This window comes from Urocitellus parryii, chromosome 11 (genome assembly GCF_045843805.1).
Source record: "Urocitellus parryii isolate mUroPar1 chromosome 11, mUroPar1.hap1, whole genome shotgun sequence".
In the NCBI taxonomy this organism is placed as follows: Eukaryota; Metazoa; Chordata; class Mammalia; order Rodentia; family Sciuridae; genus Urocitellus; species Urocitellus parryii.
Window position 1 is genome coordinate 45,012,070 of NC_135541.1, and position 26,200 is coordinate 45,038,269.

General features: G+C 32.6%; 1 protein-coding gene across 1 annotated transcript in view; it reads right to left on the bottom strand.

Moving 5' to 3' along the window:
- Positions 1-26,200, bottom strand: part of Dock7 (dedicator of cytokinesis 7) — a 190,562-nt gene that overhangs the window by 16,027 nt on the left and 148,335 nt on the right. Inside the window, exons 36-47 of the mRNA XM_026408729.2 lie at positions 25,091-25,225; positions 24,125-24,277; positions 19,793-19,951; positions 19,045-19,145; positions 17,530-17,722; positions 15,766-15,909; positions 13,024-13,155; positions 11,229-11,243; positions 3,612-3,737; positions 2,000-2,089; positions 1,620-1,856; positions 1,135-1,278 (exon numbers count right to left, since the gene is read on the bottom strand). Coding sequence (XP_026264514.1) covers positions 1,135-1,278; positions 1,620-1,856; positions 2,000-2,089; positions 3,612-3,737; positions 11,229-11,243; positions 13,024-13,155; positions 15,766-15,909; positions 17,530-17,722; positions 19,045-19,145; positions 19,793-19,951; positions 24,125-24,277; positions 25,091-25,225 — 1,629 coding nt within the window. The remainder of the gene's footprint in view (positions 1-1,134; positions 1,279-1,619; positions 1,857-1,999; positions 2,090-3,611; positions 3,738-11,228; positions 11,244-13,023; positions 13,156-15,765; positions 15,910-17,529; positions 17,723-19,044; positions 19,146-19,792; positions 19,952-24,124; positions 24,278-25,090; positions 25,226-26,200) is intronic.

The window sequence follows — 26,200 nt, forward strand, 5'->3', positions numbered from 1 at the left end:
CACAGAGACAGAATTTATCCAAATTATTTTAGCATTGAGAATGGTTTCACTTAAGCTTAATGCATGTATGTTTATGCCTTTATTAAAACTCTTCAGAGACAGACTTTCAGATTTTCCTAATTTCATATCTACATTCTTGCCTACTAACTTTTTAGTTCATTATTCAAAGAAACTGAGTAGGAGCTCAAGGACTATTGTGTTGATTAATGCAGTCAGCCCTGGGTTTTCTTTCTTTAATTTATCCTGCATATACAAGTTCTCAAACTACTATCTCCCAATCCACTGATTATTAGACATAATTTTGCCAAGACAGCTTCCCCCAGCATTCCAAAGGTATTCCCGACACTATAAGTTAAATAAGATGATCCTTTGTGAATAAGTTAGATAACTTGGTGGTAAAGCCTCAAAATCATGAATATTTTGGGGGGATATAAGCCTTACAGTGTTTATTTCCATTTCAGAACAGTATTTTTGGCTTTATTCCTTTAATATAAAAAGTAGTTAAGATATAAGCTTTTCTGGATTTTTCTATTCCTTAAGACTGGGTAATGATTAAAATCATTACTAGCAAGAGAATCTGAGAAAACCAACTACAAGGAAGATAGGGATGGCTTCTAAAAGGCATATGACAAAATAACCATCATATCTTGTATTCATGTATTATTAAAATTATACATTATTTTTATATAAGATTATACAAAGTGATTCCATATCATTTACTTAATGCCCAGAACCCACTATCAAGGAGATCTGGAGAAGATGATATCAGCAAGAATCTAAGATGGTAAAGGTATCATGTACATGTGTATACGACTCTGAAAATGAGTCCTCCTTTTTAGATAACATTCTTTTAGTAGAAGCTTTTTGAAGAAAGGTATTTTAAGTGACTCAGTTCTTTCTTAAAAGAGTTTGTAAGAATGGAAAAATAATAAGGTAGAGAAGGCAGGTGTGAAAACAACAACTGAGATTACAACTTGTGCTTCACTTTGTCTTCATTTATATTTCAATGTCTTTTGTAATCATTTTCAACACATTCTTTCCAGTTGATTTAGTATATATTGATGATTTTGTAAAATAATGAAATTAATCTAAGTCTTATAACTAAAATCACATAGCAGTAGCAAAAGCACTAACCTGATTCACTGTTGTGCCAACAGATCCCTGGAGTACCATCTGAAGCATCTTGGGATCTGCTGGATCCTGATGTGTTGCAAATGCCAACTCCTGTGTCTTTTTCTGCATGTCTTCTATAGCAACTTCAATTGGTGTTAAGATGATCTGAGTAAAACAGCAACTGTTAGATCATTGTACTGATCAAAAACTATTTAATGAGCTTCATATAACCAATTAAAATTAGAAAAAAAGTGGACCAATTATAAACTTTCATGTAATAGTGAAGTTCCAAACTTAAAAAAAAAAAAACCTTTTAAAGCATAAACTGAGGATGAATTAATTAATTAAAAAGGCAAAAATGAAAGACTGAAAAACGGGTGAAGTTCTAGTGTGTTACTATTATGTGAAGGACGGTACATATCTTCTGTTGCATCCACATTGTTATATGACATGACTAGACAATATTTCACTCATTATTTTATTATTTTCCCCATTTACGGACTTACCTCTTCTTTGTGAGTAACATTGACTCTTGTTTTAATATAAGGGAAGGCATGAGAAGTAGTTAAAATGGTCTTTCGTTTGAATTGTTCGTGAAGTTCTCCATGGGCTCGACCATCTAAAGTGAAGGGTGTACAGTACATAAAACGGCGAAGATTATAATTTTTGTCAAAATATGTGATTCTGTCCTTCATCTCATATGTGTCAAAGTATGGCTCCACATAGGTAATTTGAATGTATGCCTAGAAAAGGAAAAAGTCCTTCATTCACTGTTAAATAATTTAAAATCTCAAGCAAAATTGCATAGTTTTTTTGCAAAAGCTAAAAGTACATATGTAGGCTTCAAAGATAAGCCTATGTGTCATTGTAGTCTAAACAATCATACCTTGTTAGGATCTAATTTACACTTGTCTACAGGATTAGAGTCCTTGATTACTTCAACCACATCTTCTCCAAATCTTTCTCCATAAAATCCCTAAAATAAAAAATGGGAAACCTGAGCAAAATCAGGGGATTTAGTAAGTTAATTATGACAAATAATTACTTATTTGAATATTTACTTAATATTCCCATCCATGCACTTTAACAAAAATAAGAGAAAAATAACAACTTTATCCAATAAAAATACAGGATTCCACAAGGGGTTCTTGTGGAAACAAAAATGGAATGGAGTGAAAGGAGGACAAAAGAAACTCATTACCTTTGATGTATAGGATTTTACTTTTAGAGAGCTTGTTGTGGCATGATTTCTTACATACTATGATTTAATTAATAAGCATTTACTTTTATGAATGATTTAAAGTAGCATTCCATAATTTTCAAATAAAAATATTGACCTGTTGAAGTTTTTACAGATTTAGATTTTGAAAAAGCAATCCTGGGCCAAGAAAAGTGACTTTTTCCCCATGATGGAAGCAGCATGGGCAATGGATGGAGCTATTCAGAAGGGAAAACTAAATCTGAGTGGACAAAGACACTCCCACCCCTTCCCCCAAAGACAATTTTTTGATTAAGCTTGTAAATCAATATTTTTCAAGACTGACCTAGCTCTTGAAAAATAAAATGTCACAGATTGAGCCAGTTTTATGAAAGTTGAGCCCAGCAAAATCACCAGTAAGAACTTAACATTCAAGAATTAATATCAGGGCTGGGGATGTAGAGCATCAGTAGAATGCTTGCCTATCATGAGTTAGGCTCTAGGTTCAATCGCCAGAAATGGGGTTGGGGAGAGAGACAGAGGGTGCATCATCAGCTGAGAATAAAATCAATCCTAAAGTTCTTCTTCTCAAACTGCCCATGAGTACAGACCACCTGGAGATCTGTTAAAAAGCCAATTCTGATTCAGAAAGCCTGTGTCGGGGTTTGAGATTCTATAGTTCAGATAATGTCACAGGTGATACTAAGCTTCTTATCTATGGGCCACATTTTGAGTAATAAGACTACAGAAAGGTGGGAAAGAATAATTCTAACAAAAAAGATTGATTAGCTGAACAAATATGAAAATCAATCATTTGTGGTGAGAAAAAAGTTATAAAGATGAAGAGATTCTATTTAGTGTTTTCAAGGTGTGATTTCAGGCATTTAAATTCTAAAGATGTGCCACTGAAAACAGGTTAAGCCAGAGATAATGCACTTGGGTCAGAAATTTCCTGGGGTTCTGCTTTTAGTTCCATTATCGGATGCTACTTAACTTCTTGTCTTTTTCCACAAAATGTGGATAATGCATACATTTCTCCACAGGGCACAGCAATTCCAAAGGATATAGGGTTTCTAAAATATGTGTGAAAATGGAGCTTCAAAAAAAAAGTTAATAATATTGTTTTACTGTTGCCATAAAATATCTGAAGGATTTGAAAATATTAAAAATCCTTATACTCCGTAAGAGTGTTTATTTGGCAGGAGCCAGCTTATTTTAGGGATTAAACCTGGATCTGAAAATAGATTTACTAAGAAGAATACAAACTAAAGATGACATTTTATACCACCACAGCATTCACCTCCAATCTGTGAGATATCTCTGCAAGTTTGGTTATTGCAGGCTCCTTGTAAACAAATTCCTGTTCATCCAAATCCCCGAACTTGGTTCCATAAAAACCAACACGAAAATAGGTGCCAAACATCCGCTTACCATCCTGGGTTTAGGAAAATGAAGAAACTTTAATATAATCTTTTTATTTTTCACATTCTGCTTATATTACTATCAAAACATTGCAAAATGTTTTATTTAAAAATATAAATATTTTTATTATTTTTCAAATGAAGGTAGACCAACATAAACAGTCTTTTTTCATTTTTTTCTCACAAAAATTATGCAAGTAGGGCTTTTATCAACTGACTAAATCACATATGGTATATTTTTTCAGAGTTTGTTAAAGCTATAACACTGGTCAGGTGTTTTTTTTTTTTTTTAAGTCCATATAATCAAAATAAATCCTTACTGCAAGAAAAGATGCTTGGTATAATATGAACTGTCTTAACTGTTCTATTATTTGAGTATATTAAAGGTACATTGAAAAACAACACTAACATACTTTCAAATTAGCATTAATGCCTTTACATAACTCTTTACATGTATAAAAATGAGAAAAGTTAGGAGTCAAGTATAACATCTGCCATACAGTGGACAGTCAGTAAAATGCTGAGGCTCTCAAGAAGCAGTAAAGCAAAAAATCTGCTATCAATATCCCTCCACTGATAAAAAGTATTTATATGTGGAAGAGTAACTAAAGATAAAACAGAAAGAAAATCTGTAAATGAAATAAAAAATTTTTTAAGATGAGGTTATTGTAAATCCCCCAAACCACTCACTACATGCATTAATCATATATTGACACCTCTTAAACAAGCACATTTGAAGATAAATATTTGGAAGCTTTCCATGCTATTTTTATAATTTAGACACAAAGCTATTTCTGAAGGATTTTATGGCAGCTCCTATATACACAACAACACATTAAATATTTATACTACTCTGAATTCTCTTTAAGCCTAAATTTATTTTATGTTTATTTTTCCTATACAGTAAAGACCAGAGTTTATAAAGGTAAGTTACAAATGTTATGGGTAATTAAGCAAAATAGAAAATTCTGACACTTAATTTGATAGTTTCACAAAACCAAGGGAAGGGAGAATACAGTGACTTAAAATATCCCTATATCTTTATTCAAAATAAGTATAATTGTAAAGATAAATGTTTCTGGAGATAAAAAAACTTGAGGTTTCTAGTCAAAAACATTTCTTCACAATTTATTTCCAAATTTAATAGACATAATATTAACTGACTTCTATAGCAAATAAAATCTCTAGGTATAGTAAATGAATTAAAACAAAATTCTATAGAAAGGACAGTAGAATTAATTGGACATAACTTTCCTATCCTTGTATTTGAATACACATGACCAGGGTAACTCTGCATCATGCACAATCACAAGAATAGGATCCTCAATGGAATAAGTTCTACTCCATGTATGTACAGTATGCCAAAATACACTCTACTGTCATATATGTCTAAAAAGAACAAATAAAAAATAGACCTACCCCCCAATTTTTTTAAAAACCCACCAAAATACTGATTAAAACCATTAGTACACCAATGGAACAATATAATATTAGTAATTTGACAAAATTAAGAAGGCATTGAATGGGAAATAAAGGCATCTGAATAAAATCACTTAAAAGTTTGTTATTTTTAAAATAAGTCACATACATAAATAATATACCTATACAAAACCAAAAATATTAAAATACTATTATTCTAGCTATACTACTGAGAGGTTTCTAGTTTAAAATACTATTTCAACTCTTCAATATTGTGGCCCTGTAAACATTTGAGGTTGGCAATCTGGACTTATTTCCCTTACCTAAACCTTCCAGTTCTCAACTGATCTTCATATGACAGGAATCACAATCCTGTTTGCATGTTATTAGTTTTTCAATGCTACCTTTAAAATATGGTATCCTAGAAATAGACACAATATTGTAGATGTGACCTGACTAGTGAAGGTATCAGTAGGATCACTGCCTCCCTAAATCTGGACATTGAATTTTATTTATACAGCATTATGATTTGTATGTGAAGTGTCCTCTAAAGGGTTATGTATTGGAGGCTTAGTCCCAAATGCAGCAGTGTTCAGAGATGGGGCTTCGGTGGGGGTGACTGGATCATGAGGGATCTGACCTCTTATGGAAAAGTGGTAGAAATTGTAAGGTGGGGCCTAGCTGGAGGAAGTAGGTCACTCCTGCCTCTTAAGAGTCCCCCAATCTCTTGCTCAAGAGAATAAAAAATGTATTCAAATCATTACAATATAAACCAGTATATGCTGTAGCAAAAAGTGCTATGAAGGGAGGAAAGATTAATCTTGTTAGAGCCAAGTCACAAATAAGGTTTTAGTCATAGACTGGGTTCTTGACTCAAAAGAATTGATCAAATGGAGGGGGGAGGGAAGGAAGTGACATTTTAGTAGACAGAGTGGGAGGAAAAGAGAGGCAGAGTCATAAAACAGAACATATATAAGAGAAGTTATTTATTCATCCATTCAAGCATTTATTGAGTGCTTACTATGTGTCAGCAAACTGTTCTAGATACTTATAATAAATCAGTGAACAAAAGAGACGAAGGAGGTAGGGTAGGCCCCATCAAGAAGGTGACATCTGAGGGCGGTCTGAGAGTTATTCACATGGATCTCAGGAGGAAGTACATACCAAACAGAGGAAAAGCCAGTGCAAAGTCCCTGAGACAAGAGTCTACCTAGTGCATGTGAAGAACAGGAAGGTGAAGAATGTGGCTAGAGCAGAGTGAGTAAGGGTGAAAGCAGGAGATGATAAAGTCAGAGAAGTAACTATAAGGAGTACTGGAATTTAAAATGAATGTGTGTATGTGTGCATGCATGTGTATACATGAGTTGGGCAAGACATATCAAGGGTTGAGGCTACAGAAAAACAAACACTGAGTTTGGATAACTTTAGTTTCAACTTAGAAAGAGTCCTCTACCATGAAACCACTGGCCCTATCCAGTTAACAAAAGCATAATCATAGCTTCACTTTCAGGAAAGACAGCACTTCATTTTTATTTCTTCAGTTTTGGACCATAGGATGATCCCTGTTTCTGTTTTTTTTTTTTTTAATTTACTTTCCTATAATATAGCCTATGTTTTTCTAGAATGATCTTCCTTTACTTCTATAAATTCTTTCTGAATTTCCCATCACTCCCATACTATGGCTCATTCTTATTTAGCAGTTCTACTTAACTGCTTTCACAATTTTCTGGGAGGCGAAACTGTGCCCCAGAAAAAGAAATTCATCTGCCATGTCTCTAAATGATTGAAATCTCTTATGGCAAATCTATCTTCAATCAGTTCTAGTTTTATCTTTATAATGAAAGAGTTCTGTTGGGCGAGTTGTATATTTCCACAAGGATATCACTTCTAATCTCTTTTAGTCTCACCCAGTTGCTTTCCACTATGCTTCCTTTAAGTTAACTGATTTCCATATAGGTATACCAGTTTTTCACACAATGGTAATATCTCTTCCTATTAGATCTATTCCTATTAAAGTACATTTATCACTTCCTTCTAGTCATAGATCTCAACTCGGGAACATAATAAATCGTAGATTTTATTATTCTAAATCTTATTAAGATTTCAAGTAACACTAATAATACTAATGATGATTTAAAAATCATAGTAACAACAAAAATAATGATACTCAACATTTTTCAAGTACTTACTCTGTTCTAGATACTTACTGTGTTCTAGACACTGGCTAACTATTTCATATGTATCATATCAATTCTTATTAGAACTCTAAGAGATTGGTACACTTATTGGTACTCTTTACATATGAGACAAAAGTAATTTTCTCTAGATCACATTTTTATTAAGTGGTAGAGCTGGGAGTTAAACCCAATATACTTGACACCTAAATCCAAGTTCTTGATTAAGCTATGTTCCCTATATTCTATATACCAATAAAAACTTTAAGTATGACCTTTGAACTATCATCCTCTTCTCTGATGTTTTCCTTGATAATTCCTGTGAATTTTCTTGAGTAATTCACTTGAGAATTACCACCCTGTGTTTTATCTTTTTCTGTTCTTTACTGTAATTGTTCTGTCATATTTGCATATCCATCCTTCCTATGTACTCCAGCATAAAATTCAAGTTGGCTTACCTATCAAACATATTCTTCTAAGATATACCTTACTCCATTACTTAATCAGAAATTTAGTTCTGCCCATTATATATCCCAGTCCAGAAAAAAATAAGTCATGCTTAATATCTACATATTAAACATTTGCTGTCTATATCTTTTTCTTCCACAAAAATAGCATAAGGGGCAGAACAAAATCAGTAGTATAGTATCTCTCATCAGCGGCTCAGTAATGGTCTATATCAATTATCAGGGATGCATCAACTACTAGAAAGTATCTCCTCTTAGAGACAGTAAGATTCTTCCCACTTACTTTGTTTTCCTTAAATGTCTCCATATTTAACTTCACCTTCCTGAGGTACTCAATTGATGTTTTATACCTACATTAGCCTTTTTTTTCTTGTTGTCATATTTTCCCACTCAGCTGCCTAAAAATACTTGTTTTATATTCCATCCTCTCAACTTAATCTCCTTCTTTCAGTGTACATTCCCTTCCCTTCTGTCAATATAATCAGCTGTTTTTAATTCTGCTCCACTTTTTATTTACTTGGATGAGTTACTTTTTCTCAGTCAGGTTTAGAGCAGATTAAAGACTATAAAATTCAACAGAAGCCATTAGGTCAGATCTATGGTCTATTTCTGAGCACATAAAAACCAAATATTGACTCATTTATGTTCATCCAACCCACTACCACTAATAAAAGAGTTAAAACATAGTCATTCTGGATGTTTCAATCTCAAAATTTCAGTAACCAACATTTCTCTGTTGATACAGTAGAGAGTTTAGCTTAATAAAGCTAATACCATCTTTCTAGCCTTTCTGAAGACTATAAGATGTATCTACAAAAGCAGGGTATTCTCTTAAAAGAAATATGTTGTAATCTTTAAAAATAAAATGAAGGGTCATGAGATAATGTTATTAGAATTTGGGGTGAATTTTTTTTAAAGTGTAAACTTTATTGATATATTTCTGAATACAAATTGATCATTATTTGGCAAATGGACAAATATAACTTTTGAAAATAAACATGCACACAAAATATGAAGCAGTTATAAAATTCTCATAAAGAGATTCAATATTTTTCTTTCTTCTAAAAGTAAAAAAAATGCATCCCAAGAAAGAAATGATTCATCTCCTATAATTTCAAGAAAAATAAAAGGCCTTGTGGAAAAAGTGAACATTAAAGAATCATTAAGGAATGGAAACTGGCAGAGTAGAAAACAGCCACACAATTCCTTGAGGGGTCTGATTTGTTATTTTGAATGGTAAATACTTCACCGAATTGTTAAATATCACAACTCTTATCTCTTTTTCTCCCCATCCCAAAAGTTTGCCAAGTCCAACAATCTGTACAAAACAAAGGAGCATAATAAAAAATGAAACACAGTTCTAATATATAAACCCAGAGGGCTTTTTTCTGTAAATTAGGAGTGAGTTATCAATTTAAAAAGTCTTCCTACAAGGTATAATTTATCCTTATTGGATTTCAATTCATGAAAGTTCTATAAGAACATTAAGAAATTAGCTTGAAATCATAGTTTTTAGGAAAAAAAATGAAATTACTGAGGTTTTCACAGAGTCATAAAGAAAAATATTCACAACATAGGAACTTACCACAATAGACAATAGTAAAAGTAGGGAGTAGGGTCAGCAACCAGGGGCAAGAGAGAAGAGAAAACAGAAAGCATTTTAATTAGGGAAATTTCAAAATAATTAAGCAGCAAATGGTAGCAAACACATTCTTTTTAAAAACGCAAGCATCCATTTAAGTTTTACAAGGGAAATGCAAAAAACAAACGTGCAACAAATTTAGAAGCTACAAAGCTAAAGGTCCAGTAAAAAGTAGTGACGAAAATACAAACAAGAAAATAAAGTCTGTGCGACTTTTACCATGCAATAAACATGATGAAAGAATGGTATTAATGTCATAACCAGTGAAAATAATACCTTTCAGGGGTCGATTTAACATCAAGCAGACTAGTAATAAACTGCTCAGAGGTTTCAATGTATTACTATAATTTTCATTATACAATAATTTTCATCATAGGCCTAATTTTGAGCCAATTCTACTACATGTTAGACTATCCATAAGGAACTTTATCTTTCACAGATAACCATTGGCTCTTAACTGAACCAATGAAATGAATGATTATATCTCAGGTATTAATAAAGTAATATACATTTAATCTAGAGAATTAAAGTAGATGTAAAGGTTCTGGCTTCACCTAAAGAAAGGCAAAAGGTGGGGACTATTTCAGAAATAGAAGAAAACACTGTCATAACATTCATTCCTAAGGTTTTCTATTTGGGTTCCAAAACAGATACTGCAATGCAAAACCAAACAGAGAAGTCTAAGCTGTTGAGTCAACATAAACCTGACTACAAAGTGAGAGGCAAAGCAGAGAGCTTTACAAATATACCTAGCTTTAAGTGGCTGGGGTTATAGCTCAGTTGGCAGAGTGCTTGCCTCTCATGTACCGGACGTCCTAGGTTCAATTCCCAGCACTGCCAACACTCAAACACACACTCACACCCCTAGACTTAAATAAACCTGATTTATATTATCTAGTTTTACCTTAGCAAAATAAATTAGGGCATAATTTACAGAATTCTTTCCTTTTCAGAAAGATATAAAACAACAGTTATCATTTTTTCCTGAAAATTTCCAGGTAAGATTTGGTTTACACAAAACTTTTTACAAGCCTAATATATAAAAGGAAGTACATATAGTTTTTAACATTATCGGAATATGAGATTCAAGTTCTATCGATCTTTTTATCCCTCTCATCACAAACTTTAACAAAAGTGAATTTCTTTCCTCAAGAGGGCTTAAACTCAAGGTAATATGACTCAAGATCAAATTAACACAGTATTTCATCAGTGCTAAGATGCATGGCTTTTTTTGCTCATGTTTTAATATCTCTGTAGTTGGTATTCATCTCTCAACTCACAGGATGCCTTGGTTTAACACTCAAGGGTTTGTTTTTGTTTGTTTTTTCCCTTTCTTAAAGGCATATTAAAGTAATAGTATGTCTTACAATTTATGGCATCTTAGAGTAGATGAAATATGGTATTTTATATTTATACCTCTGAGCAATAAACATAAATCGACCTCTGTAAAATGAGGTGAAACAATATGGTTAAAAAAAGAAATCTGTGTATAAATGTTGATGAAAGAAATGTTTCAAAGGATAAAAACAAACTAAAGTGATGACAAAGTGGCTCATTTACCAAAGAATCTCATTAGTGTAACATATGGATTTCCATGCACTGCCTACAACCTCTTAATAATAAATTTCTTAAAATAACTTACAGTATTTTAACAAAATTTCTTTGGTTAATGAATTCAGTTGATAGCAGACAGCAACAGAATGCCCACAGCTAGCAGATGTGGGTAAAGCATTGGCATAAGAAATCTGTCAAATCAATCTATTAGTGTCTTTAACTAACTAAAACATTACCTACCTCCCAGCCAGTACTCTGTATAATAAAAAGTAAAAAAGGGCAAGTCATATTTAAAAAAATATATTTAAAAAGAAAAAAAAAAGGCCAAAGGAAGATGAAGAGTGTAAGGCATCATATACCATAATTTCTTCTCCATGAACAGAACATTATAATATTTAAATTAGCATGTTCTTTCACTTAAGACCTATAATAATTTTATAAAGTGCTTGTTCAAAACCTAGAAGTTAAAATATTGCCTTTTGAAATTTGAAACTTTTGAAGTGAAAAGTAGAAAATACTTTTTAAAATCAAAGTACACATTTTGGGGAAAGAAAACCAGACGCTTGTTCCATTTATGTGTCTAAATCAGATCTCCAACTATGGTGAGCTGTGCTTCACTGAAATATTCAGGTTAAATTGGAATATAAATTGTGATTTTGCTCAAATGCTACTAATATAAAGGGATGAAATTTCTTGGAAATAACTAGCTCTAGATGTTCCAAACTTGACATCTACAATTTGTAATTTATAGCTCTAGAAACTGGGATAAGGTTCCTTCCTTAGTAGATGTACAACTGATTATAAAAAGACCCACCTGTTATGATCCTGAAGCCTAATCAAACTTTAGTAACTATAATATTTTAGAAAGTAACAGAGTCCTGGCTTAACAGGATCAGCAGCCCTCTGTTATTTTTAGGTCATATAAATTCATTTATAACTGCTTAGCCCATAGCAAGAAAGAGAAGGCCAAGCTGATAAGATAATAAAGTAGGACTAGTACTGAAAGGAGATAAATTCTACTCTACCTCCTTTGTAGAGAATGGCAGCAGCAGGTAATAGCAGGGTAGCACAGGCAAGAAAACAGAAAAGTGGAGACTGGAGAAGGCTCAATGAAACATTTCAGAGTATTTCAGTGGAGCCAAGAATTTAGTTTCAAGAAAATCAATTGCTAAAACCACACTTAATTTCAATTTTGGTGACAACATGGGGATTTCACAATGAACTATAAAGTACTAAATCATACTGTTATAATTAAATTATATAAAATGTATTTTTTTTCATTATTTTCACTAAGTACTACTTTCATATTACAAATATAACAAAAGATGATAATGTAAACATCTAGGAAGAATGAAGTTCAGTTGCAGTCATTAAAACTATTAAAAGTTCAGTACAATTTCACATCATTGAATAAAAAAATAAATCTAGAAACTTTTTTGGCAGCAAAGGAATAAATATCAATTTAAAAATCAGATTCAATTATAACCTACATTGTGAAACAGAAAATAAATCAATATTTTTAAAAACTTTCTAATAAGCAATTTCTTTCTATCTATCTATCTATCTATCTATCTATCTATCTATCTATCTATTTATTTATTTATTTATTTTTGGTGCCAGGGATTGAACCAGAGGTGTGAAACCACTGAGTCAAATCTCCAGCCCTTTTTATTTTTTATTTTAAGACAGGGCCTTGCTAAGTTGCTGAGGCTGGCTTTGAACTTGAAATCTTCCTGCCTCAGCCTCCTAAGCTGCTGGGATTACAGGTGTGGGTCACCATGCCTGGTCTAGTAATTTATTTTTAAAAAACAAAAGAAAAAAAAAACAGACTATGTGTAAAGTCATAATGATCATCATCTACTTTAAGCAAATTCATTTTTTGTTAATTAGTCTTTAGCCATTAACCATCATTTTGAGTGCTCACTTATAACCCGATTAAAATGATCACTTCATGGAATTTAGTTTGACATCAGAACACTAAGGCTTTTACACAGTTTTCTCTGCTTATACTTAAGCTAGAAATTGGAATCATTACCTGATGAACAATTTTGCTGAATGCTTCTTGAAGTTTACCATGAATTGTGGATAGTTTCTTTGCATCCCGATTAGCTTCATGAATAGGAATAAGTACTTTGTAAACCTCATTAACTGCTTCATACATGCCAGCCTATAAAAATAATGTTTATAAGACATTGCATTTTTTTATTAATAAGAAAGTAAAATAATTGTGATTTATAAATTCACATTATTTGTTCTGACAATACCACTGAAGCTTTTCCAATAGGACATTAAAATAAACACTATTATTTTTTAGCTGTATTAAAATGTATAACAAAGGAATTTTACACAATGTATGATCTCCTCTGAATGGATAGATATGTATGTATGTATGTATGTATGTATACACACATACATATGCATATTTATGTTTCTATATAATTTTAATTGGACATTCTGCTTTTATGTATCCCATAATTACTTCTCTAAGGTATATATGTGTATGTGTATATATACTTACTTCAAAAGATTTTTGTGGAAACTAATTCTGAGCAGAGGAATAAAAAAAATTCAATTATTATACTGGTCATTGATACCTAATTCTACTATAATCTGATAATCTGGGTCCTCCTGGGAAATTAAAACCATTTACTTTTCAAAAATATTAAGTTGACATAGAGAATCTCCTATAGAAAAATCTTCAAACAATTCGATCTTTAACAAAATATGAGAAGGTTTTGAGCCACCAGATTTTCTTCTCCTGGGGGCTAGTTAGTCGGCCACTGGTTGATCTGGTTATAATCAGAGTGGGAGACAAAATGTGTCTGTACTACTGTTTCATCCCTTATCCTTAAAAATGGATTGATACTGTAGAGAGAAGATGGAGATGTATTACAAAAGCAGTTGATGAATTCTCATTGCTTCATAAATCAGCAAGCATACTCTCCCAAGGATATATACATGAGGCCCTTATATTTCTTAGTCAGTTCATAGAAGTATATTTAAGCAATAATATAGCTAATCGTGAAATACATAATTAAGATGTTCAGTAATTATTTAAATTAAATTCAAACAGATTAAACTGAAAAAGAATGGAATTCATAATTATGCAACATGTAATTATGTATATGCAATATACAGTTATATACAAAAAGAATGAAATTATATATAAGCAAAAAAATTCTGTAATATAGGTCATTGTCACCCAATCTAAATGCACTACTATAAATTATCAAAATTACACACACAAGGGTCCGGGGTTATGCCTCAGGGGTAGAGTGCTCACCTAGCACATGGGAGGCAATGGGTTCAATCCTCAGCATCACATAAAAACAAATAAAATATTGTGTTCACTTATAACTACAAAAAATTTTTAGAAAATTACACACATAATATATATAGTTATGTTTACTGAAATATTCTGTAAAAACCCAAAAGGCTTTCTCCCTTGCAGAAGAGGGGAGGAATTGGACAGTCAAGGTCATTAGAGGCAAGACATTTATACTCTTAAGACTAACACTACTACATTTTATTTATTTATTTACTGAATTTTGTGTTATTGGAGATTGAACCAAGAGGTACTCTACCACTGAACCACATCCTCTGTCCTTTTTATATTTTATTTTGAGACAGAGTCTTGCTAAATTACCGAAATTGCCCTGGAACTTGCAATTCTGCTTCTGCTCCTGGGATAGTAGCTGAGATATAGCTGTGTGCCACCATGCCCAATTTCATTACATTAAATAGATGTAGGTGCCAATAATTATGATAATGATAACAGAAAGCATAGTAGTACTTACTTGGACACAGCACTTTACATATTTTTTTAACTCACTGAATCCTAATAACAATTCCATGGAGGTAAGTACTATATGAGGTGAAGTTGATACATAAGAAAAGTGAGACACTCATAGATTAATTTGTACCATGAAGTAATAAAACAAGTAAGTAACAAAGGTAAGAACATTGGCAATATGCCTTCTAAATCTGTGTCATTAGCCAATTAACTACTATAGGATAGGGCTAAGACCTGGAGAAGAAATAACCCATTCCCAATTGGGAAGGAGAGCAGCTTTGAATGTTACCTCAGGCTTCACTCTTATCCTACCATGAACCTCATTATCTTCCAAACCTTGGTGCTGAAACACTGAACACTAAGCAGAAAAATCAGAGAAAGCACCAAGCATAATTTGGCTCTTTTCCTTCTATAAATATACCATCTGAGCTCCATCTTACTGCTTCAATTCTTCACAAACAGATGGGAGGAGATAAGGATTTGGGTAGTCAGGCAAGGGATTCCAAATATAGTTTAGAAAACTTAGACAGGTAAGTTTCAAGACCCCAAAATCTACCTAATAAGGCTAAAAAGCAACCAATGGGATGGATAGCTAGCTATAATTTTCTGCTCACCAAGGCAACACCCAACAAACTGGAAAGAAGAGTCTCCATTTCACCCTGTATACAAGCTCTATTTATACAGCCATGTTAGTCCACTCAAGTAGAATTTAAATTACCCAGGGACGTTTTATTTTATCTGTTGCAGACTATATGCTGGTTCATAAACAAATGAAAAACACTAGGTAAATGACAAGATTATTAAAATAAAAAAGGTAAGCAATGATGAATCTAGAAAGAAAATCTGTTCCTACATGCTAAAGGTATTTGGAGGAAATTATCTTAAAGGAAAGGCAAGATCACAAGTCAGAGAAAATAAATATACATGTCACTGATAATTAGGAGGTATGAAACTGTGGAAAGAGAATGAACAAGAGTCATCTACCATAGAGAAAGAAGCAGCTGCTTGTTCCAGTAATCCCACAAGTCCTGACTCAGTAAAGTACTTTCCAGAGCAGATACCTTCTTCATCTGGAGATACCACATCATCGGAGACTGCAGATTCTTCCAAAACATTAGATGAAATATTCTAGGGGAAAAAATTAAAAAGATTTGCAAAATGGAATTAATTTTGTAGCATGAAAAATGCACATGAAGAAGTAATTAAAGGTGATATATAATTGTCAGCTTAAGCTTAAAAAAAATAGGAAGGGCTAGGGACATAGTTCAGAGTAGTAGAGTGTTTGCCTAGCATGTGTAAGGCTTTGGGTTCAACTCTGAGCGCTAGGAAAAAAAGGGTAAATAATAAAAAGACTTTTAGTTTTTGAAAATGACAATAAAATGGCAACACTATTGCTAGATAACTTTCCCTCAATAAAAAGTTGTGGAAAAAAAAGATTAAGAAAAATCATGGACTAAAGAATGATATGACTTAGGACACCTAAGTCTTTCTTCTTGATTTAGCTGATCTCAAAGATCTCTATAAGGGAAATTAAAGTACAAAAGTGGTCTCCCGGGTTGCCTAAAAAACACTAAGTTAATAAAAAAAAGGCAGGTGGAATAAAAGCCTTATTACCCTATAATATTACAATCAGCCATTGTTTCTAAAGTAAGACATGATACATACATACCTTAAATATATTAACATAAACTTTTACTGTAGATGTACACTCATTGTCAACTTTTGAAGTAGGTCCAAGGCCTTTTCTTTGCACATGGGTATCCAGATCAGAGTTTTATGCAGTTTCTCTTGAGTATAAAGTAAAAACTTGAATTTGAAGATAAATCAAATTATCCTAAATTTTTAGTAGATTTTCCCCTCCATCTTTTTTATATTTGTCTGATACAAAATTAATTCAATAGCAATTATTTTAGAGGTTTACCTTTACTGAATCTTTGCAAAACATTTAATTTAGTTTCCAGACAAGTAATTTTCTTCATTTTAATATCATCAGAAGATATAATACTTAATTAAATTTTGTAATATCCCAAACCTGTCTTCACAGGTTTTGAAGGAAGGAAGGCATAACTGCCTCTTGCCTCCTATTTTTTTGTCATTATAAAGGAATGAATCCAGGATACTCTATTACTGAACTACATCCCTAGCCCTTTTTAGAATTTTGAGACAGGGTATCCCTAAAGTTTCCCAGGCTGGCCTTATACTTGTGATGCTCTTGCCTTAGCCTCCTGAGTTGCTGAGTGTACCACCACACTTGACCATAACTGACTCTTGGTAAGAAAAGAATTCAATTAGTGGGTCAGAGGAAAGTACCTCTACTAGAGAGTAAACTATCATCTGTGAATTATGATATTAATATATTTTACACAGGGAATGAAGAATGTTTATTTATTTGGTGTGTTTAGTAAAAGCCAACTAACAATGTGGATTGTAACACATTTTCAAAAATGCTAAAGACCATAACTGGTTACAAAGCAGCAAAGGCAAAAAAAAAAAAAAGGAATTATTGATAATTTACAGGTAAAAAATTGTAGAAAGTTAATAAGAAATACTCTTTAAAATGCATTAGTGGGAAAAAATACATTAGTGACAATGATAGTATAATATTAATGTTAATTGACTTCATCACACTTGAGCTTTAATTTTTGTGCTTTCTTTACAAACTGAAGGACTCTTTTATATACCAGTGAGTAATATTTAGAACACGAACAGGACATACCTTGATTTAATGTATACCTGGCAGACTCCTACCTGAAATGTTACACATCCCACAGGCAGATATTTCCGGTCCTCCAACATGCTTAAATATTCAGCAACGAGTGCAGCTGAGTGGACTAGACATTGTGCAGCTTCAGCATGATTGCTTCGTTCCGAGTGTTTGCCAGCCATGTTCTGCAACCAGGTCAATCGTAGATCTGGAGAGGTCTGGTAACCTTTGGCAATTCTAATTGAAACAGAAATTCTTCTCTATTAGCATGTGCTTCGCAAGCTAGGAGAAATTTTAGATAGCTTGTTCAGAGTTTACATGGGCAAGTTTCTGTTTCTGTATACAAACTATCAAAGTTGTTGTTGTTGTTGTTTGTAGTACTGAGTACTGGGGATTGAACCCAAGAGTGCTCTACTACTGAGCTACATTCCCTGCCCCCAACTTTTTTTGAGGGCCTTGCCAAATCGTCCAGACTGATCTAGAACCTGTGACATGACTTTCCTGCCTCAGCCTCCTGAGTAGCTGGGATTATGGATGTACACCACCATGCCCAGCTATGTCACCTTTACTTTAAAAAGAATAAAGTTGTTTTACTGTGTCTCTAATGAGCTGCAAAATGGAAAAGAGCGGGACATACAGTAAAGAAAAATTCTAAAGTTTTACTACTGATCTATCAAGGTATAAAAAGGAGGCTGGGCACAGTGGCACATGCCTATAATCCCAGTGGCTCGGGAGGCTGAGTCAGGAGGATCGCAAGTTCAAAGTCAGCCTTAGCAGTGGCAAGGCCCTTAACACAACTCAGTGAGACCTCATCTCTAAAAAAAAATAAATAAATAAAAAACACTAAATAGGGCTGGGGATGTAGCTCAGTGGTCGAAAGCCCCTGAGTTTATATGTGAATTACAGATTTCTCAAAATTTGTCCCTGGAATCAATACCTTTAGTCACAACTATATTTAAAGATAATTAGTGGCAAAACATACATATACTGTATTTTCTTCTTAAATGACTGATTTATACTAATAAAATACAGGTTTCCTAAAATATAAGAAGTCTGAGATCTGGGACACCAACATGTTAAATATGTGTCTATGATTATTTTTGAAATCCTGTTTTTGATAAGCAATGAACAGGTATGCATAGTTCTTTTTTTAAAAAATAGCTTAACTGCGGCATACGTGATTGGTAATAAACTGCAGATATTTAAAATGTACAATTTGCTAAGTTGTGACATGTATATACCCATAAGACCATCACCACAAGTAAGATAATATAATGAACACATTCATCAATCTCAAGTTTTTTCATACCTGTTTGTCTATATTCCCTCTTGCTCTTTCACTTCTTCTCCCACCATTCCCAGTCAAGAACTGCCTTTTATTACTATAGTTTTACATAGTTCTTAAGAGGTGACACAGAAGATCTAAAAAGCAGCTTGGAACTTTTCAATCTACCATTAGAAAATCACTTAAATAACATTTGTACATTTAATTTTTAAAATATAATGTTATTTAAGTCTTATCCATTATATAAAGTATAAGGGAATCAAACAAATATTACCTGTACATTAGATCAATCAACATTTCAGGATCTTCCTGGTGTTCCTTCATTTTAACAGTATCAGAAAGGATCATGTGGAGATTGAAAACCAGATCTTGGACCTGCAACAGAGAATTATATAAAAATGTTTATTATTCATTTACAATCACTAAATTGGGAGATATTTCAGATAAACACCTAGATATTTCAGAACAAATTATATGATATTGATAGAGTTTTACAGAGGGAAGGAATGCTGGGGTATGGAAAGGAAAGAGTAGTCAACTATATAAATTGCTTAGACCATGTGTTTCCAGTTCTTTCACCTGGAAACATGGAGAGCTATAAGTAGAAATAAACTATAAGGATATAGGGAATAAAAAGTATAAAAGAAAAATTCTGTCCTATGTTTCTGATTTTACTAAAATATAATTTGTAGAAACTTTAGTTTTTAAGGCAAACTACTATTTGACTAATAAGTGGGAGTAATGTTTCATCATAACACTTTATCTGTATTGCCTAAATCTATGGTTTTACTTGTTACAAATATACAGAATTAAACCGAAAGATACTGAGTATTCCCAAAAGGAAAGGTATCTTAATTAAAAAAAAAAAAAAAAGATTCAGTCTTCTCTGAGGCACATGATAAGAGGACTGAAAGAAAAACAAAGGACTCACCAGCAAAAGTGGACATTTGATTTAACAATCAGAAAAGTGCCTATTTAACAAACGTACTTCAATTAATAATTTGTAAAGTAACATTTCTGACCTGATCAGGAAATGTTGTTTCCCTCAATTCCAGATCTTCTTCAGCATATGTCAATATTGTCTTTAAAGAGCGTCTTAAAAATTCTTCATTAAAATTCTGAGATGTGCCCACCAAGGAAGATAGTGACATTGTTACCTGCATTTTAACCCTGGCAAAGTTCTGTAACAGAGAAATGGTCAGGTCAGTATTTAATATAAGAAAGCTTAGAGTAAAAAATGTTTTTTTTTTTTCCTTTGCCAGAAGAAAAAAAATATTTGATGAAAAAAACACCATTCTGAGTTAATAATAAATTTTAAAGTAATGAAATATGCATATTGAAATCTTATCTTTAATCTTAACGCATCTTAGAATCTTACTACAAACTTAGACTCTTACTACGAGTAATGTGCTAAGAAAGAGGGTTTAAAAAAGGCACGTGTTAAGAGTTGAATCAGAACTGTGTCTAGTTCTCTATGTTTATCTATTGTGAGGTATGTTATTAACAATAACACTACTTTATTGATAAGGTTAAGAAGCCTGGCTGACATCACAAAACCCTTAAGTTGTAGAAGTAGCATTTAAACTCTAGTCCACTTAATTAGGTCCCTACTATATGAAAGTAACTTAACATACTTCATGCATTAAGTAACTTAGGGCAGAATCTTTTGGAGTGATGTCTTTAAACATTTAAGATGTACATTCTTCCCTTTTTAATGTAAATCCATTTCTGTTCCACCATTCCCTGTTATAAAACCACTCTTAGGAGGTTATCAATGATAACCAACTAATTGCCAAATCCAGGATACTTTTTGTCAAAATCCTATACTTGACAAATCTTTGTATATTTGGATGTACTGATAATTGATAATTTCCTTCTAGATCTTCAGTGGCACCACTTTATACTAGTTTTTCTTTTCTTCACTCCTCTTTCAACTCCTTTGTTCCTTGGTTGTCTTTCTTAAATACCAGTGTACCCAAAATTCTGTCAAAAACCTCTCTTCACATTTGATATGCTCTGATGCTTTTGCCTTCAACTAGCCTAAATATGTATTTTTGTTTTCAAATTTTTCTCTAGAGCTCCAGACTATCCTGTTTTACTAGAGAGCTCCATCCAGATGTTTCAAGAGTACCTCAAGGTCAACATGTCTAACATACCTTGCCTTCCTTTTGATTATCTAAGTAAATGATGGTACTATTCTTGTAGTCATGCAGGCTAAAAATCTAAGGGCCATCCCATACTCATTCTTCCATTTTATTGGTATAATAAATCTAATCCATGCTATCCCCAAATCTGTTCTAATCTGTCCTTTCTCCATTCCCAATGCCACTGCTTTAGTTTACATCCTTACAATTTCTTTCTTGGATTACAGTAATAATTTCCTAGTTAATTTCCTTGACTTTTTCTCTTATGTCTTAAGGTCATCTTCTCTGTGTAGCACCAGGGATTTTTCTGTAATATGCATATCCTAATACATCACTCTCTCCTTAAAATACTCTAGTGACCTCCCATAGCATTAAGGATAAAATTCAAGTATTCAATTCAGTAAATAAGTCAAACTATACAGTACAAGTGAGAGTACATTGAAAAACAAAGAAATATCTGCATATAAGTTAGTCTAGGTCTTTGCAATTATGACTTTATCCCTTAGTATTCTCTCTTCCAGCCACAAGTATCAAAGAGTGACAAAAGGCTTGTGTTTGCCTGTTTCCTTCTCTTATCTCCATGACTTGCTAATTATACATGTACCATTTTCTTGACTTAAAAAAATTCTATCCACTTATTCATCTGGATAAATTAGATAATCTTGGGTAAATCTTCGCAGTTAAAGCATTTTCTCTTTCTGAAAACCCATTCCTGAGTCATAAGCTGCACTTCTATGAGCTTACCCCAGTGCCCTCTGCTTATATCTCATTATATTAACAACAGCAAGCACTTATTCAGCACCTGCTCAATGCCATACACTGTTGTGTTTTACTTACTATTAATTTATATAATACTCACAGAACCATCCAAAATAGGTTCATCTATTAGATGAACACTGCTTATTCATATCCTGTCCCATTAAATGCTAAGCTACTTGGGGAAAAAAAAGGACTCTCCTTTCATCTATGTTTGCCAAACTGAGCACACAGGTGAATACTTTAGTGTCTATTGAATATATCAACCATACACACCATTGCCAATTTTAAATCACCAATTCCTTTTTAGAGGCACTACCTGTTAATATGATAAATTGCCCCTTTCCCTCTGCTATATAAAGCTTTCCTAAAATAACAGAAAAAAGTATCAAAAAAAAAAACTCTTAGTAAAATTTTAGGGACTTTATTTAAAAAACTAAATAAAACCGATAAAGTAACTAGACTCTTTTGTTCTAGATTAAGAAAGAGCACTTGGTACTAAGAAGAATCTATAAAATAAAAAATTTTTAAAAAGAGGACTTGTGTGAATAGCAATTTCCTACTACTCCTCCTGAATTTCATGAAAAATAAAAGATGAATAGGGGAAAAAATCCCATAAACTCTATCTTCATCCAAATGAGGTGAGACATAAAATCCATAAATTTAAAAAGTGAGTAAGGGTTGTTAAGATAAGCTAAGACAGGAAGTAGTTCCAATGTAAGACTAATAAAGGGAAATAAAGTGAGGTATTCCAGGGCACAGATTTCAGAACTAAAGGGAAAAAAATAATCCCTTTAAAAAGGAAACTTGCCTTAAAGTGAGTTTGTCTGGAAAACAAATAATCTAAAAATCTAGTAGGATTCAAAGATGGACCACTCAGAAAATTCAGGAAGTTAAGAAAGATGTGCATTTTATAGCAAAATCCCAGTAAAAACATTTGTGTGTGCGTGTGTGTGTGTGCTGGGGTGGGGGGGGGGGTGGTAGTGGGAACTGAACCCAGAGCTTAGAAAATGTTAGGCAAATATTCTACTACTGAGCTACATCCCCAGCCCTTCTAATTTTGAGACAGGGTCTTGCTAAATTGTCCAGCCTCGACTTGAACCTGCAACACTCCTACCTTGACCTCCTGAGTAGCTGGGATTTTTAGGGATGCATCATGACACTCAGAAACAAAAATACATTCTGGAAGGCACTTCCTATGCATAGTTGGACCAATAATCCAATTTATTCTGTTGATTAATAAAATGATAAAAAAAGATGAGCAAAACTCACCAGATAAAGAATACAGACACGTATACATTAACAACAGGGATACCAGAAATATGTTTTTGTCATTGTGTGAATCATAGAGTGTACTTACACACACCAAGTTGGCTATAATATGGTGATATAATATTACAAGACTACCATTGTATAGGTAGTTTGTCATTGACCACAACATTGTTAAAAGATGTATGACTTAATAGAAAAATGTTGTAATCAAAGAGATGAAAATTCTAAGGAAATATTTTGCTTTATATTATACAAATTTATGAAGATGTTACTTTTAGGAAGAAAAAAAGGAAATTATGAGAACTCAAGGAAAGATGGTAAGAATGAAAATCAAATAACATAAAATAGGAGATTAAATGTGAGATGGTACAAGAAAACTTCTACTTGAAAAAATTTAAGTGAAGGTGAAATTTTAAAACTGTCAAAAAACAAAAGAATATGATAGATAAAAAGTAAAGCAAAAAGGATCCAATTTATGTATAACTGGTACAGGAAGGAAACCCAAACACTGGAACAACACAAATATGGAATTTATATTCAAGAAAGTTTCCTGAAATACATGAAGTGAAAGTATACATTATATGCCTGAAAAATTCAACAAAAATCAGCCTGTACCAAGAAACATTCTAGGCAGAGGCACTAAGCAAATTAGCAAGACCTTATCTCAAAATAAAAATTTAAAAAAAATAGGGCTGGAATGTGGTTCAGTGCTCTTGGGTTCAATCCCTGGTATCAAAAAAAGAAAAAATATAACATATAAATATCTAATAAAAACTTAAATGAAAAAAAGGATTTTTTAAAAACTGTGAAATGCAATCATAAAAATATCAAGCCAAGAGGCCAAGATATTTAAGCCTTTAATTTTCTTTATTACTTTCTTTTTATTGAGTGATAATTAACATTTTAAATTGATAAACATACATTTATATTCTAAGACTATATTGTCAAATGTATGTATATGTATGATATATTTATATATCTACCTATATAAATGGTATAGGAAACAAAATTGGAGATTTGGATTTCTGTAAGATATTCACAGAATGAGAAATACCAAGATAATCTAAGATTAGACTTGAAATGTATAAAATCTCCATGCTCTTCTAAAAAACTATTTAATAGCTATCTATTAAAATTATATTTCATTATGAATCCAGAGAATTTTCATGGGAAAATACTTACATTCCCAATCTCAAAGTTTTGTCTCATGAGTAGATAAAGTGAGGCACTAGCGTGTGACCGGATGGTACTGATACTACTGCTACAGTGTCGAAGAAGCCGGAGGCATAAATCAGCACACTGTTCTGTTTCTTCTTCAAACAAGAGTTCAGGGAACTATAAAAACAATATCAACACTGAATTTACACAGTAAAAATTTCAGAGATATATTAATATAAACCTGAATTGGACATCTGGCAGATCAGCACAGAAACTAAATGGATGGTTAAAGTACAATATTAACTAATGGTTAACAGTGGGACCACAGCCAGACAGATGGGGTTCAGATATTGATGATGCTACTTACCAAGGTTACTAGTCGGGTGACCTTGGACAAGTTTTCTCATCCATAAAGTAGGCCTAATAACAATATCTACATGGGATTGTTATGAGGCTTCGATCAGATAATGTGCAAAAAACACAGTTTAATTACCAACATATAATAGTTCTATATTTTTTACTTTTATTAAACAGTATAAAAATATTTTCACTGGCTAAATTTAATCAACAACACTGTATTTCATCTTCTAGGATGACACAAGGATCAAACAGTTACCTTCAAAATTTAAGAATATACAATATTTTTTAGGGGAAAATAAATATAGGAAAGAAATATTTGAAGCACCTGAACAAATAAATACTTTTCTATTCATCATAGGATAAATTAATTTCACTGGGTTGATTGCTCATACATTACATTTCTGATAAATCAAGTTGAAAAAAGAACAAGGTGAAGACAAAATAAGAAAAGCTCCACATTTAAGATTAACTATTAATTTCAGGCCATTTTCCACATCAAAATTCTTATCTTTTATATTAAAAATTGGTCAATGGTGATCCAAATAAATGAGAAAAAAAAAAAACGTGATCTTGGATAACGGTAATAAAGAAAGCAAAGTCAAACAAGACTATAGGTACAAAATAACCTACCTTTGACACAAGGGCTCTCTGGGTAGCAAAACAGTGTTGCAGATAAACAGCACTTTGGTTACAGGCCATGCTATGTAGCAGTACTTTTAGCACTCCACCAAGAATGCTCTCTTTGGACTCTGTTACAGAAACTGTCTGCAATTTAGAAATAAATAAATAAACAGAATGGAGATATACTTGCAATTTGGTCAGAGAGGTAAAATGTGTATAAAAAGCCAAATTTTTATAAGATAAGAAAATAATAACAAGTAGGAGGACTTCAAGGAGAAACTGAGTAGGATTTGGATAATATAAGGAGGAAACAGAAAAAAGAATGGACAGAATTTAAATGAGAAGGAAAAAAAAGAGAAGCACACATATAATAGTAAGAAACCATAAAGTATGTTCTAGGGAAATTTGTAAATAAATCTGGACTGACTTGAGATTTATATAGAAAATAACTAGAGTAAGGTTGAAAACATGGAGTGGTGCCTATGGTAGAGAATTTCAGTTGTATGCCACGGCTATAGCTATTTTCTTTCTTTTTTACACCATTTTCTTTTTTTTTTTTTTAATTGAGCCATATCCCCATACACTCAGCCCTTTATTGCATTTTATTTAGAGAAAGGGTTGAAATTACTGAATTGCTTAGGACCCCACTAAATTGCTGAGGCTGGCTTTGAACTTGTGACCCTCCTGCCTCAGCCTGCTAGGATTCTTTCTTTAGGAACAGAAATCTTGGATTTTAGCTGGGAACTCTGAATCCAGCTACAGAGAAATGGGAAAAAGAGAAGTTTAATCCTTGAGGTATGCCCTGAGAGGCATAAGTGTATACTATGCTTCTGCTGCACTGACTAAAATGTAGATGTAAGGGCTAAAGACTGGAAAAGTGTTTTGAATTAGCTATCGTGGATTTATTATTTCTTCTGATTCTCTCTCTCTTTTTTTTTTTTTTTACTTCAACTAATACAGTACCGAAACATAAGTACCGAAACATAAGAGCTTCTACATCTGAAGAGTTTCCTATCCTTAGGCAATCAAGAAATACTGAATTTTTAATATTTTAAAAAATTTTAAGTAGGGCAATAATAAATAAATTAAGTAAAATATTTTAAGACGAATAATCTCATG